General features: G+C 40.4%; 1 protein-coding gene across 7 annotated transcripts in view; it reads right to left on the reverse strand.

The window, feature by feature from the left end:
* Positions 1-19,242, reverse strand: part of LOC102218421 (membrane-associated phosphatidylinositol transfer protein 2-like) — a 69,302-nt gene that overhangs the window by 13,234 nt on the left and 36,826 nt on the right. For all 7 annotated transcript variants that reach the window (XR_002753160.1, XM_023338309.1, XM_023338310.1 and 4 more), the window contains exons 3-16: positions 13,191-13,405; positions 11,537-11,658; positions 10,915-11,148; positions 9,375-9,713; positions 8,367-8,462; positions 6,252-6,356; positions 6,087-6,142; positions 4,705-4,795; positions 3,534-3,687; positions 3,247-3,436; positions 3,036-3,155; positions 1,894-2,105; positions 1,631-1,806; positions 79-249 (exon numbers count right to left, since the gene is read on the reverse strand). Coding sequence is in view for 6 of the 7 variants with exons in the window: in XM_023338309.1 (XP_023194077.1) it covers positions 79-249; positions 1,631-1,806; positions 1,894-2,105; positions 3,036-3,155; positions 3,247-3,436; positions 3,534-3,687; positions 4,705-4,795; positions 6,087-6,142; positions 6,252-6,356; positions 8,367-8,462; positions 9,375-9,713; positions 10,915-11,148; positions 11,537-11,658; positions 13,191-13,405 (2,281 nt within the window). In the remaining variant the exon portion in view is untranslated. The remainder of the gene's footprint in view (positions 1-78; positions 250-1,630; positions 1,807-1,893; positions 2,106-3,035; positions 3,156-3,246; positions 3,437-3,533; positions 3,688-4,704; positions 4,796-6,086; positions 6,143-6,251; positions 6,357-8,366; positions 8,463-9,374; positions 9,714-10,914; positions 11,149-11,536; positions 11,659-13,190; positions 13,406-19,242) is intronic.

Genomic DNA, 19,242 nt, shown 5'->3' on the forward strand with positions numbered 1-19,242 from the left:
AAAAAGGAACAGGCGACATCTGGTGTTTAAAGGGAAGGGCAGAGACCGGCGGCAGGACGCGTGTGTCTGCAGTCCAACCTAACAGAGCCGAGTGTCCGTCCCCCAGAGGGAAGCGCTGGTAGCGGGGGATGCTGAAGGGGGGCAGCAGGTGGAACCTCTTGTCCAGGAGCGGCTCCAGGCGGGAGGCGGACGGGTCGGCCGGGTGGAACAGGTTGTAGACCTGCTGACAGGCTGGACGCAGGGCGGACACTGCAGCCGGGCAGAACACAGAACAGGCTGCTGTTTCTTTATTCAGTCTGTAATTTATTTAAGCAGTATATTTACAGAGCGTCCATGCATCTATTTGAGCTTTATTGTTTATGAATGAAAGGGTTGTCAGTTTCATGTCTTAAGTTTACAGAGGAATGTGGAAAAAGGCCAGTAGAGATAAATAAAATAGAAATAATGTGGCATTTTGTTGTTGTTTTCTCTCTCTCTTTCCCACTTCTACTCAAAACCAGATTAATCAAAACAAAGGATATTAGAGAAAAAGAAAATAATACTGCATGTCAGAAAAAAACTGCCAGGATTAAAAGTAAAACAAAGTATGGCAACTCACATTAATTAATTCCATGTTTTGATTTGACACCACTTGGTTATGATCAGTTTTGTCTTAAATGTATCCATTTTGATGTGTGCCTCATTTGTCTTCATTTCATTTTTATCATTATTGTTATAGTTGTTATGATTGGTTATTTGTTATTTTATACCTTCTGTTTGTTCATTTGTAATGTTTGTTTTGTACTCTTTTATGAATAAAAAATAAAATAAGTTATATATTGCTACACCAATGAACGTCAATTTTCACAAATTGTACACAGCTTGTTATTTTTTAATGCACAAATGTGCCTGTTTAAAAGATGATTCTATAGTTGCACTTTTCTTTGGAGTATTTTTGATAACTGCATAGCAGGTTGCAATTTTCCACTTGCTGTTCGGAACATCGTTTTTAATTTTGTTAGTGTCCACTAAAGACACTAAAAAGTAAGTTTTTCATACTTTGTTATCTCTGCGTGAATCTACATGTCTCCATTTCCTGCTGTTAATTAAGAATTTCCCCAAATTGATACAATAAAGGCCATTTCATTTCTATTCTATTTTATTCTACTTTAAATGCGTCTGTTGTTACCGTGCATATATTATCTTTGTTTGTTTGAAATTTCGCACTTTATTAAACTTACTCCACTTTTTCAAATAGCTGGAGATTTAAATGTCCTGCGTTGATTTCTTTTAATATTCCAAATAATTTTATTTCATTAGAAACTAATGTTCTTCTTTTTTCTTCTCCCAAACTTCCTCAGTAGAAATAAAGGGGACGTATAAATGTTCTGCTAACTGACTGGAGATCTGTTCAGTCGGCTGCGTGAGAGCATGTCCTCCCATCAAAACCCCAAAAGGACGGCAGCAGTCAGACCGACGCAAGCTCATCCGTCACGCACTTCATGGCCCTCGGCCTCTGAGAATAGAGACATGACCTCTGACCTCTGACACCCAGCTGCTCCGGAGACGCGGCGAAGCGACACCGAGGCCTTCTCCCCGCCTCAGCCCAGCGGAGAGCACCAAACGTCAGAAACCAATGAGCCTTCCTCACCGTCTAAGGAGGGGACCACGGTCTTCCTCAGCGCCAGCACCAGCCCCAGAGGAGAGCCGAACAGGAAGAAGTCGGTCACCTCGAAGTCGAACTTCCCCAGGGAGCCGCCCTCCAGCATGGTGCTGTTGCTGGAGCGCCGTGACCCGGGCTCCCCGTGGAGAACGCTGGAGTGCAGACTGCTCGGGAGGGAAGCGGCGAAAAGCACAGGTGAGTCGGAGCCGTTCGCGGTGCGTTCGGCAGCCTGTCTCCCCTCTGTAGCTCACCTGGAGAGGAAGGCCTGGTGGTGCTTGATGGTGTCCAGCTCGTAGGTGGAGGAGTCGCTGCGCTTGCGCGGCAGCTGCTTCTTGGGGTCGTCGGGCCCCGAGCTGCGCGGGATGTCGATGTTGCTGCGGCTCAGGTGGCGGCTGCCTTCGAGGGACGGCGACGACGGGGAGATGCTGTTTATGATAATACCGGGAGAGAGAAGTTCTGTGTCCTGAGAACCAAAGATGGAGAACATGTTTTTATATATTCTACTCGTCTGAGTCGTTCATGTCCTGTCAGGTTTTTAAAGCAGAAAGGCTTTACTGCAACCAAAGTATTATGTATTTTCTAGACAAATGGTGCCATTTTATACCACAATCAAGTAAATGTGTTACTTTTAGTTGTGATAAAAAATGTGGCAAGTATCAAATAAGACTTAAAAGAAATCTGACAATCATTCAACAACCTGACTTTGGGTCTCTGTCTCTTTAAAACCTCCTGCTCTTCCTGAAGCTCCGCCTTCATTAAGTCATCACAACATGGCTCCTCTATTAACCCTTTATCAACGTTTTTACCAGTGTTGTACTGAGAAGTACAGTAGCTCCTGTAATGAGCTCAGCAGACGCTCAGTTCCAATAAGTCTCTGCTAATTGCTGCTGGCTAGTCTGAAGGAGCCTTACAGAGGGCTGCCTTGTGCTTGGAAGCTTGGAAACTCCTTCTGAGGAGGAGCTGTGCCTCAAAGGTGGAGCTAGGTCCACCCAGAGATTAAAAAACTTTAAATGCATGAAAGAATCAAGGCAACACTCCAGGTCTGTCTTTTGGGGGGAACAACTTTATAATATGATGCAAAAGCTTAAAACAGTCAGATTGACATAATTCTGCCCCATAAAAGCAGCATATTTACATTCCAATTAATTCAGACATGCAGATTAATGTGAAATGGTGGACTTCATGGTCTTTGCGTCTCAGCTTCACTACGTTTCAGTGAGAAATGTGACAGCTTTCTTTGTGGCAGCTCTAGCTCTAGCTAGCTGAAAGTTTTAGTTTAGTTTTTTAACAACTGATTTCATACACTTTTTAACCAAACGCACTACTTTAACTGACTGTTCCAACTCAGAGCAGCCAGTCAGATGAGTTATGGTCAGAGAGATCAGAGGTGTACCTGGACACTGATGGCGCTGCCCCGCCTGCTGCTATTCTGGCTTTCTGAGACTGTCACAGAGCTGCTGCAGAGCGCGTCGAAGCCCAGGATCCCTCCCACACAGTCCCCAATGACGCACACCTGCAAGATGAAGGCGAAGCCGAGCGTCACAAATTCACAAAACCGCTTCGTCCGGACACGTTCCTTTCCCCACCATCCCAGTCTGACCGACCTGGCCGCTGAAAGCAGCTCCTTCTGGAGACTTGATGAAGTCACTGTAAACCTGATTGGCTCTGAGGATGACAGTTGCCACGGCGTCCTGGTACTGTGGCGCAGACGTAGCCAGGAGAGGCAGAGCGGCGAGCGGGATGTGGTCCTGACTGCTGGACAGACAGCTCTCATCGTAGCTGTACGGACTCAGACTGCAGGTCGTCGAGGCAGAGCGTGTTAGTCTAGCTTAGCTTAGCTTGGCGGGCTGAGTTTGTTTTACAACCTGTTACTGAAATGTTCGTCACTCACTTGGAGACGAGTGAGAAAGCATCGACGCAAACAGCAGGACAGGGGACCATCCGGACGGTGAGGCGTCCGAGCGCCGCAGGGTAGTGGACCCTCATCACGGCCTCAAAAGCCCCACTGAGAGTGTTCACGTCTCCCTGCTTGCTGTTCTGTTCGCCTGCAGTCAAACAAACAAACAAAAACCAAAGGCATAACTTTCATCAACCTTTCAAAAGTATTTCAGTAAGTCTGATCTCTCCATTCGTAAAGGGGCCGTGTTGTGTAAAGTCAACTTTTATGAGCATTAAATCATGTTATAATGTTTTTTCCTCACCCAAAACACACCTGGAGCGTTGCTTTGATTCTTTCGTGCATGTTTGAGAAATCTATTAACCTCCATGGCAACTATTCAGCTGTGAAAAATGCCTGGGTGGACCTAGCCCCGCCTTAGAGGTACAGCTCCTCCTCTGAGCTGCAATTTCTAGGCTTCTGCCTCACAGAGCATCCCTCCCCCCAACACTCCCACTGAGCTCCTTCAGACTAGCCAGCAGCAATCAGCAACCACCTGGTGGAACTGTACATCTGCTGAGCTCATTATAGGAGCTTCTTCTCAGTGAAACACTCATAAAAACTTTGTTAAAGGGTTAATGGAGGAGTCATGTTGTGATGACTTCCTGAAGGCGGAGTTTCAGAAAGAGCAGGAGTTTTTAAAGAGACAGAGGCCCAATTCTAAGACGTTAAATTACAAAGTCAAATTTCTGTTATGCTATATTTGAAATATAAAATGGCACCATGTGTCTGTAAAATACATAATACCTCCCCTTTAATTTGAATGATTGTAATTTAATGACTGAAAAAAAGGTAAAAAGCCATTTCTTTCTCAACAGATAAAAATCCTTTCATCAGTGAACTAATTTTACCTTTATTGTCTTTGTTTTTTGTCAAATTTATCTTAAAACACCTTATCTATGCTTAGAGAAAAAAGTTCACTAATTTAATATGTTCACAAAGTTAATCTGAATCAAATCTATATTCCTTTTATTACATCTTCATTGAACTCTTATGATACGTTTCTTTGCTCATCTTAAACTTGAGATGAAGAATGGGTTCAGCTGATCATGAACAAAAATAAAAGTGCTGCATGAAAGGTTTTTGTTTTCTGAAAAATGTTCCAAAGATTAACACTCTGTTGTACCAGAGCCGGTGTCCAGTATGTTACCACCATGCAGGACCAGAATGAGGACGTGGATTCTGGACGGCTGGGGACACTGCTGGGACGGACAGTCCTGCAGATAACAGGAAGGGAGACACAGAAGGAAAATACAAGGGCCGGTTAATAGGAAAGATGGAGCAAATGTTTAAAGAAAAAGCCATAAATCCCTAAAGTTCCCCGTTTTTACGCTTCTTAATAAAATATGAAGCACAAAGTTTTTTTTTTTTATTTATATCAAGCTAAAGATTCAGATTTTTTATTGCATTTCTGTGAGAATAACCAATTTAATGAGGAATCTGAGTTAAGGAAAGGAAACTTCGGGGTCGAACAGAAACATTTGCAAATCTGGGTTAGAAGGTAAAAAAAATCCAAATAAAAGGGGCAGAAGGGGAATGGATTTGATCAAAAAAGAGATAAAGATACCAAGAAGTGAAGGTAAACACAATGAAATATTTGTGGAGAGACGATGGGAGGAAAGATGGCGGGAAAAGATTTGGAAGCAAAACCCTGACATTATCTCATGTATGAGTTAGAGTCCTATGAGAAAACAGCAGGAAATAAATTGTAGTTGAATGAAGAAAAGGATAGAATAAATTTTCAATAAATTAGAATATTATTTAAGTTAGTTTACTTAACATTATATAGATTAATAAGAGACTGATATTTAAAGCTTTTGATGATTCGAAATGAAAACACTGCATTTAAAATTAAAATTGTACATCAGACTAACAAACATTTTAATAGACACGTTGGCTTAATGAAAGGCATGTTTTATCTGCTTAAAGGCTCTTATTTTCAAAATATACTTTTAACCTGATAATCAAGCCTCAAAAGAAAAAAATATTCTAATTTATCTGTAATTAATCCCCTGTCACATCATACATGTATTTGTATTAACACATGCATGTATTAATGTCAAAGTTAAAGGGTAATTTTTGGTTCAAGCAGAGTCAATCATAACTTAGCATTTATTTATCCTAATAATTGTTCAACTTCTTTTAAAGTCATCTTAGTTTGTGTTTTTTTATGTTGTTGTTTTTTGAGTTCCTGGTATGACTGAAACTTCAATTAAAATATAAAGACTTGGTAAAATGGATACGCGGCCTTTCATGCTCTTCTGGCCACACTCATAAAATCCCAGAATCTATAAATGGACCCAGGCAAAGTGAGGAGCCAGGCCTTTCATGTCTAATTATGGGGGGAATACTGTAAACAGAGCCGGAGACTGCAGGGGATGGATAGTCCTTCTACCTACACCAGCATGGTGGGTTAAAGGTTATTTAGCAGATGGGTCACTGCCTATGAGAAATAGATTTTTTTTTTAATCCATGGAGTTAAAGTGAGAGTAAGAGTGAAATCTGTACCTCCACCTGGGTGTCCTCAGTGACGCTGTACTCCTCACTCGACTCCTGATACGCTTCTGTTTGAACAGAAATCAACAACTCAGATGTTTATCTTTTTAAAAAAGTGAATTATTTTATCTACGATTCTAATTTTCTTTAAACTGAATATCAAGAATGGTCGTCTACGTTGTGCTTCATCCGCTTCTATTGTCTCGATCTTGTCCATGAGGTCATTAGAGCTCCACTTGGTGATTTCCTGGGAGAACATGTCCTCGTTGTCCGACAGGCCCTCTGCAAAACGTCCACAAGAACTCACATGTAGCATGAGCCTCTTCTAGAAAACAATATTTTCTAAACAGACTGCGGTTTATGGCCCTTTTTGAAATCTTCAAATTCGGTTTCAGTGGCTCAGCACATGCTGTCGGACGAATGGGCTGATTTAGACCAAAGCATATTCATGTCAAGTCAAAGAAACTGTCGTCAGGGTTTCTGCAGGTTCCACCAACTCAAGTTTAAGGCCTTTAAACAACCTTTTAAAGAGAATTACAAATGAAATTTAAGATGTGAATTACGAGAGAAATGTACAAAATAAAAATGCATATTCTAAACCAAATTAGTGCTAAGTCTGTCACAATAATCAATAAATCAATTAATTGCATGATAAATTAAAAACAAACTCAATAATTCCGATTAGCGTGATTTATTGATTTTCTCTTTCTACCAAAAACTCGATGATATACTGTAAGTCTTCAGTCTGGTGCTTTGGTCTCATCTAGTCCTTTTTTTGAAGGACAATTTTGTTTACAGAAACTTCATAACTCGATTTATTGTTGTTTTGTTTATTTAATTTGGATATTTAAGATGGCTTCCAGTTCCAGTGTTAAATGTTCATTAGAATTGAATGTTTATTGGTCTTTGAGGATGTGTTCTCGCATTGTTATGCTATTACCATTACAGTACTGGAGAATGGTCTCAAAACAACAATATTATCATTCATCGCAATAACTTCTAGAACAATTTATTGTACAGCAAAATCTACTATCGCCACAGGCCTAGTGCCAAGTTTCTCTCCACAGAATCCACCCAACCTCATATGGATCGGGAGCAAAAGCGAGCCGGTGGCGAAGATGAGCGTTGTCCAGCTACCTGACAATACATTTACACTTTCTCGTGATAAACACACAAAAAAAGCTGGCATTTTAAGTATTTAAATCAAGCTTACGATTTTTTTAAAAGAAATGTAAGACATTTTAAGGCCTTAACTTTAGATGCACAAATTTAAGGCGTTTTAAGGATGCTAAGAGCTCTGGTTGAGCTCAGAGACGCTTTGTCAAATTTGAGTTAAAAATATTTTACTAGGACAAAACAGACAAAAATATCTGGATATTTAAAGCAAAAAGAGACTTTTTTATTTCTGAAGAATTACAGTCGAACTTCAGCAAGTTGTGGTTTTTGGTGGCACATTTTTTTATATTTCGTTTCTTATAAAGTGTTCCAAAATGTCTATAATTTTCCTTTCACCGTGTTGTAAAGTTACATCTATCACATAAGATCTAACTGAAATACATTTGCTTTCTGTTGCATCTCAGTTTGTTTTGTTAAGGTCTATTTTACAATCCATCCCCCCTCTGAGTGCCGCCTGCTTTACCGCAGTTTTCCGCAGCACTTTATTAAGACTGAACATTGAGCGCTGTGCTGTGTGCTTTGGGCACACTGAAAATAAGGTGGTGCTTTAAAAAAAAAAAAAAAACAGAAAAAAGCTCCTGAGGGCTGCAGCCTGCTTCAGGTGCTGCTCAGAACTGGGGCCTAATTTGTGGAAACTGAGGAGTAACTTCTGTGAAGGGTAAAATCAGAACTTTTCATAATCTGAAACAATGCCAAGCATTAAAAAGCCCCTCATGTGGAGCAATTTACACCACCAACACACAAAGCAGGGAACCTCCACTTCAGTTCTAATCACTGTAATTACTAATGAGTAGCTGAATGTCACCCAAATTTGCTCTAATTATTTTTTTATTTTTCGCTTTGCTTCCAATTCATTTTAATGGGCTATACCTTTATTAGGCCGGTGACATTTTATATTTGACTTAATTTATGACAGCATAAATTAAGTCCTTTTCTTTTCTGTCAGGAAATAAAAAGATTAGGAATCATCAAACACTTTAAAAACGTCTGAAACCAAAAGGACAGGTTGGTCCTGATTCCAGTGGAGCATGTTTGACAAACTGGATCAGTCTTTTGAGTCCTGAGCTGCTGTTCATAACGTGCTGATTTGGATTTTGGTGTGACGATAATTGTTACCATGGGCATCAAAGAACTCGTCGTCAGTGCTGTCGTCAGAGTCCCGGGCAATGCTCTGCATCCTCCACTCTGAAATGCTGTGGTGAGACGGACTTGCTGCAAACATAAACAAAACATTTCATTTGGCTATTTCTAAGCAAATGCCAGTAAAAGTTATGTAATTGTTATGGAATGAAATTTGTTCATTGTAAGTCAGAGGTACATTTATTCTTTCTGGTCTTATCTGCATATTGTATGCATTGCAGACTTGAACGTTATTGTTAACATTTACCATGTGTTTGCGTTCAGTTTTGTTTAACTATACCTTAATGTCCTGATTTGATTTAGTAGATGTAGTAACCATATGCAACCAGCAGAGGGAGTGTAGCGCTAGAGAGCCATAGCAAAAAGCACTGAAACTTCCTCCTTGGTGAGTGCACGAGGAAACAGTGTGTCAGTGGCTGGGTCATTGAATTATTTCTCAGGTATGAATTCACACATAACTCGCCTATGCTGTTGTAAGTGGGTTTACTAAGCGTTGGAAAGCTTGTGAAAGCCTTTTGTTACCATCTATATTTACATATTTTGTTGTTCGGAGAAAAGGTTTAGCCTCAGTTTGCTGGCAGCGCCCAGCAGACAATGCTAACCCATGTGTGAATGTAGCATTATACTGCGTATTCCAGCTGTAGACAGCCCTTACACACGAGATCTGGTTTATTCTGCATCTTTTATTTGTTACCGTCATAGTTATGTACTACGTTAATTCTTAAGAAAACTATACTGTTGTTTCAAGTTGGGAACCATCGTCTCTGCAAGTAAGTTATAATAACTCTGTTGATGCACCCTGTAGCAGAGGTAAGAACGTGTTTAGGCAATTATTTCCCTTTTCAAGGCTTTTACATAATTCATATCCTGTTAAATTATAATGAAAACCGAAACAAGGATATCAGTAAAACACTTTAATGTAGTAAAAAGTTGAATTGCTTTGTGTAATAAATTCATAATAGAAAGCCAAGGAGCTCCACTAACTTCCTCTCTTTGATGACCTGTTGGACGATCTGGAAGAGGTGGACCACTGCTTGGTGAGCTCCCCTCTCGTCTCTAGAGAATCTCCAAGCTTTCCTTGACTTCCCTCGACCTCTGCAGCTGACCCCGGGTTCTCTCCCGCCTGTTCCTGATCTTGGCTAACAGAGGAGCCATTGGTCTCTGCTTCCCCCTCCTCATTCAGGCTGTACTGCGCCATCTTCTTGGCTAAAGCTAACTGGGTTTCCAGCTCCAGCTGCCTGATGTCCTCGATGGTGAGACCGTACCACTCATCCTGCCAGCACCACGCCTGCCGGTGGGCTCGGACCATCACTTTGCGGAGACCTGAAACAGTCATTAGTCATATATGTTGGAAAGGAAATCACTTATTTTGGCCAACACTTCTGGTTTTGGAGGTGAGACATAATGCAGCTTACACTTTACTGGAATTCACAGATTATTTTAAAGAACTTCCTACTTTACTATCCCAGAACTTAGAGTTGCTTTTCCAATAACTTATTTTCCAGAATTTACTTGGTATTTTCCAAGAATGTAAATTAGTTTCCTTGACTTATGGTTGCTATCTAGCACCTCTATGGTACGTTCCTAGAAATTTCAGAATAGTTTATTTAAAAGTACAGTTTCTGCCCCAAATTGCACAGGGAACTTTCCAGAACTTACATGGTACATTACCGGAACCCAAAGTTGAGTTTATCTAACCTAAAGTTTACTTTCTAGAATTTATCTGGTACTTTCAAAGAACTTTGAGACAGATTCTTCAAAAATACAGATTACTTTTACAAATGTAGAGGTTACTTTTCAGAACTTGCATGGTACCTTCCTCGAATCCAAAAGTTTGTTTCTTTAGCTTGAAGATTACTTGCTTACTTTAGAATTGATATGGCACTTTCCTAGAACTTCGAGATTAGTTTCCTCAAAATGTAATTTTCCCCCCAAAAATACTTTCCAAAACTTGTCTGGTATTTTCCTAAAACCCAAAGGTGAGTTTATTTAACCAGAATTTACTTCCCTAGAACTTTAAGATAATATTAATTGACGAATTGGACACTGACCATATGTTTTGGACAGGTTAGTGTCCAAAACATATGGATCACTTATAGATCAGCTTGTGGAAATCAATAGTTATTTTCCAGAACTTACTATCTTCAGCTGAGAGGCTATTTATTTTGAACGTAAAGATTATTTTCCTGAGGGTGCTCATTGTTAGCTGAGCACTTACAAGGTTGTTCATAGCTATTAGAAGTGTATAAGCTTTGAATAATAAGCCCACTTGCAATCCATATATCTTATCTTTCTTTTTTTACACTCAGCCTCCATCAGTTTTAAGTTTTTTCAGTATTAAAATTACTTTTTTTTATTACTTTTTCTGCTCATGTAATCCATGTGTTGAGTATGAATTTACAGCAAAAATATCAAATGATTCCAGAGATTTAGTGATGTTTTACATTATGTCACAGTGATCTTTGTTTGTATCTTGCATTAGAGTTAAGGATAAACACTCTGACACCAGAACCTAAATACTTACCTACGTCGTGTATGAAGCGCTCGATCTTGGACTGCATGCCCCAGTATCTGAACTCCACCTTGCAGAGCTTGTAGGCGCACATGACGACGGTCTGACCAGGGTTGTGGTTGATCTCCTCGATCCAGTCCTCTGACAGCGGGCCCCGTCTGGTTTTGATTGACTGGTACAGCTTGGGGTCTTCTTCCACCAGGTATTCGTGGGGAGGGATGTAGTCCTTGACGATGTCTATAGGGTCTTGATTGCGATAAAACACAATGGATTGTTGGACCGAGGCAGATTCGAACTGCAGACATAACCAGAACCAATAACGAGCTGCCAGAAGAAAAATGTGTGATTTTCTGTCTCTTATGTAATCAGGCCCTGCAGAAAGTTGTCAGCAGCAGACTCAACATTTCTTCTGCTCCCCAGTGAATTTTAGTATGCAGAGCCTCAACCCCAGCTCTTACACTCCTCAACCTGCCTGCCCCTGTATTACAGCATGCTGCAGCTTCCACTGCAAATATCGCCGTGCCAATTTGGTTCCTGTTTATTAAGGGGATGACAATCACACAGAAGATCCCAAAGGAACAATTCAAGAGTAATGACCTGGAGAACAAGCGTTTAGATAGATAAATAAACTCACCGACAGTCCTCTGTCTCTTTTCAGCGGAGGATAGATTGAAGACATCTGCTTGATTTCCAGTGTCTGGTTTGTAATACGTCTCGATGTCTATGGAGAATTTCTCAACAAATGGACAAGTATACCTAGAAATCAAGAGGAGCGGTCTATTAGGACGGAAACCAAATCCCAAACATACACAATCTGTCAAATATGTAAATAACTAAACTTTCTCTATCTGTTATTTTTATGAGTGACTATCCAACACATTCTCACTCCCGACTCGTCATATATTGACACTTTGGGACTCAGCGTCACATGCTGACGCATTGGTTACCCCCCTTTGCGTCAATAATTGACGAGAAGGGTTCTCTCATTGAATGCTGTACCGCTCCCTAAGCGTCCAAACCCGACGATCTGGTTGGGGTTAGGGTAAGGGTTACGGTTAGGCTTAGGGTTCACCCCCTCGCGTCAACATGTGACGCTGAGGGAACCTGCAAAAGCGTCAATATATGACGAGTCGGGAGTGAGAATGGGTTGGACTATCCTGACGTTTGTTGCTTGAACCAAATAAACGTTATTCTTTCTTCCATTGTTTTCTGAAAAAAGTTCCGAAATGCTTGTAGTGAGACAAAGACATATCAAGTAGGCCTTCATGAATCTGGGAGTTTTCAAATACTGCAAATTGCTACGCCACACATTCATGTTTACTCGATTGAAACGTAGAAAGTTAAGTCCAAATTGCAAGATTTGTTTTCTTGCCCACAGTTTCCTTAGACTACGGCCAGGACTTTAAAATATTAATTTTGATTAATTACATAGATTTAATGAGTTCAAAATTGTAATACATTTAATAACTTTTTTTTTATTAGAATAAAATAGTCCTGAGTCGGAGCTTTCGTATTTACGTATATCTAGTACACCGGTAAATCTGACACACAGGCGACATCCGCAAACCGCAACAATGGCTCACTGGGGATTCATTTTTGTTTCAAAAAACAAAATGTCTGATGGGACCCTGGAAAAGACTATTGTTGTGTTCTAACTTGTGCTAAAAGGAGTTAGCCTGTTAGAGAACCTATTCAAGCTGGAAGTAGCATCTCAATGCTAAACATCATGTTTAGCATCATGCATCATGCATCCCCAACGCTAATGTTATCATCCACAGTCCACATTTCTAAAGAAGGATTTTTTTTCAAGGAAGTTCCTGAAACACTGGAAAACTAAATACAGATGAATATGATCCATCAAAGTGGAAGTTACTGAAGAAGTCAGCACCGTTTGTTTCACTAGTGGATGGGAGTCAGGTTTCAAATAAGCCATCTGAAACGCTCTCTGGTTAGTGTCTCTCCTCCTCCCCCAAGTTAAGAACTTGAGGTGAAGTCTCAGAAATGCTCTAGAAAATGGAAATTTCAAAAGTTGAACATGCTAACCAGTTGTTGAAACTGAGAACATTTCCAAAAGTTTAAAAAAAAATTGTTTTGAAATTTCCAAGTTTTTCCTAGAAAATTTCTGATATTAATCTCAAAATGTATGTATTTTTTTGATAAAAAATGTAATGCCTTTTTTTTTCTATCTGCAATGGCCTTAATTTGCTGTCGCACTGTGGTGTTAGCATGCATTATGTCAGCATGTATGTGTGATGGCGTCGCGCTGCCTTTGCGCGGCGTTTCCTCACCGGGTTCGCGTATATGGGTAAGCATTCCAGGACTCCTCCTCCACACGAAGGGCGGCTTGAGGGAGGATGGCACAGAACCAGGACGGGATGTGTTTGCCGATGTGATAGACCTTGTGAGTGTACTGACCCGACCCTCCCGGGCCGTCCTCGTAAGGCTTGTTCTCCAGAATCTCCACGCCGCTGCCCTCACCGCAGCTTTCCTCTCTGCTCTTCTTCTGCAAGGCAGCAGGACGATGACAGCACAGGAGGAGACACATGTTCAGATTCATCAAAGAGGAAAAAGGAAATGAAAATGAATTAAAAACTCTGCCTTGTTCACAGTGTTATTGAAAGCTTCTGGGAAGTCTTAATAGAGTTGCAAACGTATTCACACCACTTGTTCTTTTAAGGGGACAGTGGCTGAGGAATATCGGTGGACTCAAAAATACTTTATTGTTCCCAAAGGGAAATTAAATGTAAGTCATATTAATCCAAGAAAAATCATTTCAGCTGCACAGCATCCTAAACAAGAAGCAATGATTGTCCCCAAAAAGCAATTTTTCCCTAGAAACACAAGAATGAAAGTTTGGAGGAAAAAAAAAAGAAAAAATTTCAATGACACTAACAGAGCTGCTCCGATGTGCTGCCACCCTAAGCGGTGCAATTATAGAATTGCAATAATAGGATAAGATCGGTTTCACGTGTAACTATCGGCCGATCAACAGACACCCAAAATTAAGGAAATGGGAGTCAATTTATCGGCGCACCCCTGCTACTTGTTTTTATGTGTTATACACCAGATTTTTTTTCCCCCACTGGCAGACAATAAAGGATATTTACAGGCGTGCACTCGCCTACAAATATCGCAGATTACCGATATTTAAAAAGATCAGATTTTGGCCAGTACCAATTTTTTTTGTCTGAAATGTCGCTAAATATAGCAAGAAAGTCGCTGATTCGGTAACAGTGAGGTGACTATTGTTAATGGCAAACGTGCAGACATGACCTGGCGGCCTCTCACAGCAGAGCAAAAGAGAACAGTGTCTGATTTTTAGTCCTTTGCTGAGGTAGATAAGCTCGAAGAATAATATCGACTTCATATGCAAGTATCGGCCGATCACCAATCTCCCAAAATTCAGGAGGAAATCGGTGCTGTTTAATTGGTACATTCCTATTTCTATTCTATTACTTTTTTTTATTTTCCTTTTACTCTCTCACTCCTACCAGTAATTGATTTGCTATGTTGAAATACAAAGTGACTGAGGTGGTCACATTGACTGACTAGGACAGCTTCCCCAATGGGATGAAAAGTTCTGTTGCAAAATCATCAGAAAAATGCCAGCATGAGAGAAACTGGAGATTTAAAAGCAACCTCTATCTCAAGCGGAGCCGGTCCTGGCCTCATCAATCATCGTGTGCTGTACTCTCAATTCTCTGATCTTTCTCTTTAATGCCTGGCTAAATCCCTGCGGCCCTTGCAAAGCAATCCTGTCCCTCAGCCGGGACTCGTCCTACCTGGTCATCACATCTTGTAGCTGGGTGGATGACACAGCAACCAAGCAAAGACACAAGACGCACAGAAAGAAACAACAAAAAAAAGCTGCTACCAGGAGATAAGACAGCTTTCCTTTGAATTCTTGCAGCCAGAGTCCAGCTCTGACTCCGAAAAAGTTGTCGCCCGTTTATCTCAGAGGAACAATCGCAGCTGCTTATCAGTCTGGGAAGGGTTATCAGGCCATTATCAGTCAATTTAAAGTCTGCAGGGAGAAAGACTAATCAAACTGGAGAGTGTTTAAGATGGCTGTCAATCTTCAAAGATGTGGAGAGAGCAGCAAGTTCGCCCCAGGGCCACACCATGCAAACGTCAGAGAAATAGAAAAACGCTCCACCACACATCCTACAGGCAGCAGGATTAGAACAAGACTGAATAAATGAGACTTGTTAGGAATGGGAAGGCCTCTTCCTTCAAAAAAGATTATGGCAGTGTTATTTAAGTTGCATCCAACAACGACAATGTTGAGATGTTTGACCACAACAGCATACCAGCACAAACACTTCAACCCGACTCTGGAGTTCAGAGGTTGGGTGGCTGATCCTGAGGGTCTGTAGTGATTGAACTAACCTTGAATTTCTCTGATAATCAAAGTACTCTGGAGTGAAACGTCATCCTGTCTGTCTAAATTGCAACCTGTAACAGGACAATGTACACCAGAAGGGCTTCAAAAATAAAAATAAAACAAGGGTTCTGAATGGTCAAGATGAAGTCAAGATTTCTGTCAACCAAAGAGGAATAGAGAAAAAGAAAAAAATCCATGTGCATCTCAGAGTCAGTGTAGTGTTTCATTAGGCTAAACAGAGGAGACGTCAGAATGATGTAGGGTGTTTCAACACATCATAGTCCAGTAGACTCGGCTCGGTTGGGGACCAAAGCGGTAACATTTGTTCCATTTTCAGATGGTCCAGTTTGCTTTCACACTGCAGAGCATCAAGTAACACAAACCCTTTGAAAAACCTGCTGACCCTCCTCGTCTGTGGGGGCGCTGCATCGAGAACTACTGACGGAAACTAAACGAAAACCTCTGAAGAAGGCACCGAGCGCAACTTCTTCACAAAATGTCAACAAAAATAGAATGGTGCCAGATTTCAGTGGCTGTAGGATTTCTCTTTTGTCTTTGGTAAAACACCTTGAGCCATTTCTCCAGCTAGCGCAAGGCTTGCAAGTTTGTTTTGGTTGAATGGTTTGGCTGTAGGATGTGCTGCGCTATAGTCCACTTTGTGCTTTTGGAGAGGTATCCAGTCCGCTTGCTTCCAGATGCGCATATGAACCGCAGCAGAATTCACTTCAACTGAACCAGTACCTGGGTTTGTAGGCAGACCGGAGTTTGTGCGGCATCAGAGTTCGAAGACTGGACTTTCTACACAAACATACTAGAGTTTGATTAAAGCGGACTAAACAGAACTGGGTTTGAATCCACATTTATATGCAACTCGGTTAGAAGAGAGCAACTGGAACTCTTGACTCCAACTCACCACCTAAAGTTTCCGATGCCCGTCGCAACCACAGAGAAAGACAAGATTTCTAAACGTAGATCTAGACATACCAATGCCTCCTGGACGTTCTAGCTGCATCAGGTAGAACATGATACAGGTAGAACATCTACTTGTATCATGTTCTACTTGTATGTTCCTCTGGTCAGCAGAGGAAAACCCTTCATGCGGTGAGAGGAAATTAACCAAACGAATGGTTTGATTATATTAATCAAACCACCATTAAACAATCAAAATAGTTTAAAAACCATGTCTGATTGGTGAACACACACTGCAGGTAGGTAGTATGAAACTAAAAGTATAACCAAACAAATGAATTCTTTTATATTTTGATTCCAGAAAGAAAAAAATATCACAATTAATAATGTAACAGTGTCTGTATTAACTGATCTTACTGTAGCGGTGAAACATCCAAAAGCCGAATCTCATCCCTGACTTTAAGTAACATATTCGATACGTTGATGTGTTGTTGTCTTACTTTAAATCAAGCAGTGAACATTAATACCTTTCATTTGCTCTGCCCCAAAACAATCCGACGCCTGAACAGAATTTAATTATCACAGATAAGTTTAGAAGAGAGACGTCCAATCACTGGTTTCCTTTTGGCTCAGCGTGCCACTTCCTTCCAACGAGGGGCAGCAGATGGTTTGAGCCACACATCCTGTAAGACTTGCTGTTGCCTTAGGCTGGCAGCTCTGCAGAGGGAGTCTGGGATTACATCATCAGTTTATGCACAAGCTTCATCTCCTTAAGACGCTGTCAGACTGTTACCATCTGGGTTTCGTGCATGTGCATGGCTCGCTCTGTTACGGGAGACAAACTTTCTACTTTCACTGTCGCGGTTGAGATTTTATTTCAAGACTGCTGGTGTGCATCACTGGGAGTTTATTTTAGTAAAAGTCTCAGCAGTCCAGGCTTTTAATGAGTTACTGAGCTATATGTTTCCAATCTACCGACTGACCAAGAAAGCTTTGACTGTGAAATATCAAATATCTTCCAGGACATCACTTTAAACCAATCTGCTGAGCGCTTTCACCTGGGAGGCCTTAACGTAACAATATGTAACTTTTATACAAAAAAAGTTGTTTTTTACATATTTGTTAAAATCATCATTACATAAATTTATGTATCTGTAGTCTGTGTTAAAATATTAGCATTTATGGGGCCCTGAAGGCCTGGGGGGCCTCATGGAGCCGCTGACTTAATTTGGATTAAACAGAAGTGCAAATACCTGATATTCATTTTGATTGTGTTTTTTGATTTGTTGTTTTTAAGACTAGTTGTGGGTTTAAATATATTTTCACTGGCAATGTCTTCCCGTAACATATAATTACCCAGTAATATTTTTACATTTCCTGTCTATTTAACATCTTCTAACACAAAAACACGGTGAGGCGCCTCGGCGCCCCGACCACAGGGCTTAGCGAGTTTTCTGGGGGAAACCCTGGGCACCAGTGGCCTTTATTGAACAGTGAATAGATAGAAAAGAAATGGACCAAAAAGGATGGAAATCTTGTTAAACTGTATGACATCATGACATTTTTAATATATGCAAAATCTAACTAAGTTTAACTTCACTCAATTAGTACAGTTAAAATAGTTGGTCATAGCAGGACAATGATAAAAAGTAATGTCAAAGAAACAAAGAAATAGTTCTGCACAACTACACAAAATGAGCCAGAAATCATGACGGATTCTAGTTTTAATGAGTAAAACAGTCCAAAACGTTGAGGCTGTTGAATCAGGAGGTAGAAGATACTTTCTTTCCACCAGATGATTGAGAAGTTATTTTATTGCATCTGTAGTAATGTTCGTCACAACAGGACCAGGAATAACTCTAGGCGAACACAAATCATCGTGGTCATTATTAACAGCCAGAGTGGGGTGTTCGGGGTCAAGAATGAGAGATTAGATTGAATATGGAGCTCGCTCTCCAGAAGACTTTAGGGAAGCGATGCAGTAATGAAGGTCAGCGGAGGCCAACAGCTGGAAAATTGCTGTAATCTAGCAGGTAATGTAATTTAGGTGAGGAGCCAAGGGGCTCAAATGATCCCCCCTGAGACTGCGGTGCGTGAGCGCCGATGATCGGAGCATAGAGCCGAACAGATACAGCCCATTTATCAAAAAAAACAACAAACGATCGGACCGTCACACAGACGGCTGATCATAGAGACACGACGACCATCAGTTTACACAAACAACACTACCTGCTGCAGCAACAGGAAGAGAAACACACCGGTTGAAGCAGACTCCAGGAGGACTGAAACGATTAATCAGCTTATTGAGATAATCTTCAATTAAATTAGTAATCAATTAATAGTTAACTGACCTATACAGACTCAGAAAAAGGCAGCATGCTGAAAGAGCAACACGCTTAAACCGGGAATTAAGGCAAAACTGTAAAAAATATGAGTACATTTTGCTTTTAAGGTACATAAAAAAACCTTCTTTGTCTGTAAATGTGCTCCAATCAGGAGTGGTTGAAATTCTGTAAAAAAAAATTTTTTTTAAACTCTTACTAAGCACCTTTTGCTATCCATTTATTAATAATTTATGTTAATGTCGCAATAATAAATTGATCAATTAATCGCATGACAGATTGAAATAAGCTCAATTTTTAGTATTTTTGTGTCCAGAGACTTCATAACACACTTTATTTATGGTTTCAGTTAATTGTGATTTTTATTTCCTGTCATGTTTTTATTAACTTTGAGCGAGAAATTATTATAATTAACAGAAAAAAGGTCTTTTAAGTATCCATCTGGGTGTAATTAATCTGCACAACGTGTTTCACTTAATGATGAAGTTCCTAAAACAACTTTTAAGAATCTTCTCATTTATTGAATGGTTGTGTGGAAGTTTGTGGTTGCAATGTGTGAAATTTTTTTAAAAATGTTTGAGAGTTTTAAATAAAATACTTTCTAATATAGCTATAGATATAATATAAAAGATATGAGAACTGATTCATCGCTCCCAGAGCGCGGTCAGCATCTCCGTTGACCACGAGTGGCGAATTGTAACATGT

The sequence above is a fragment of the Xiphophorus maculatus genome, chromosome 8 (assembly GCF_002775205.1).
Source record: "Xiphophorus maculatus strain JP 163 A chromosome 8, X_maculatus-5.0-male, whole genome shotgun sequence".
Taxonomy (NCBI): domain Eukaryota; kingdom Metazoa; phylum Chordata; class Actinopteri; order Cyprinodontiformes; family Poeciliidae; genus Xiphophorus; species Xiphophorus maculatus.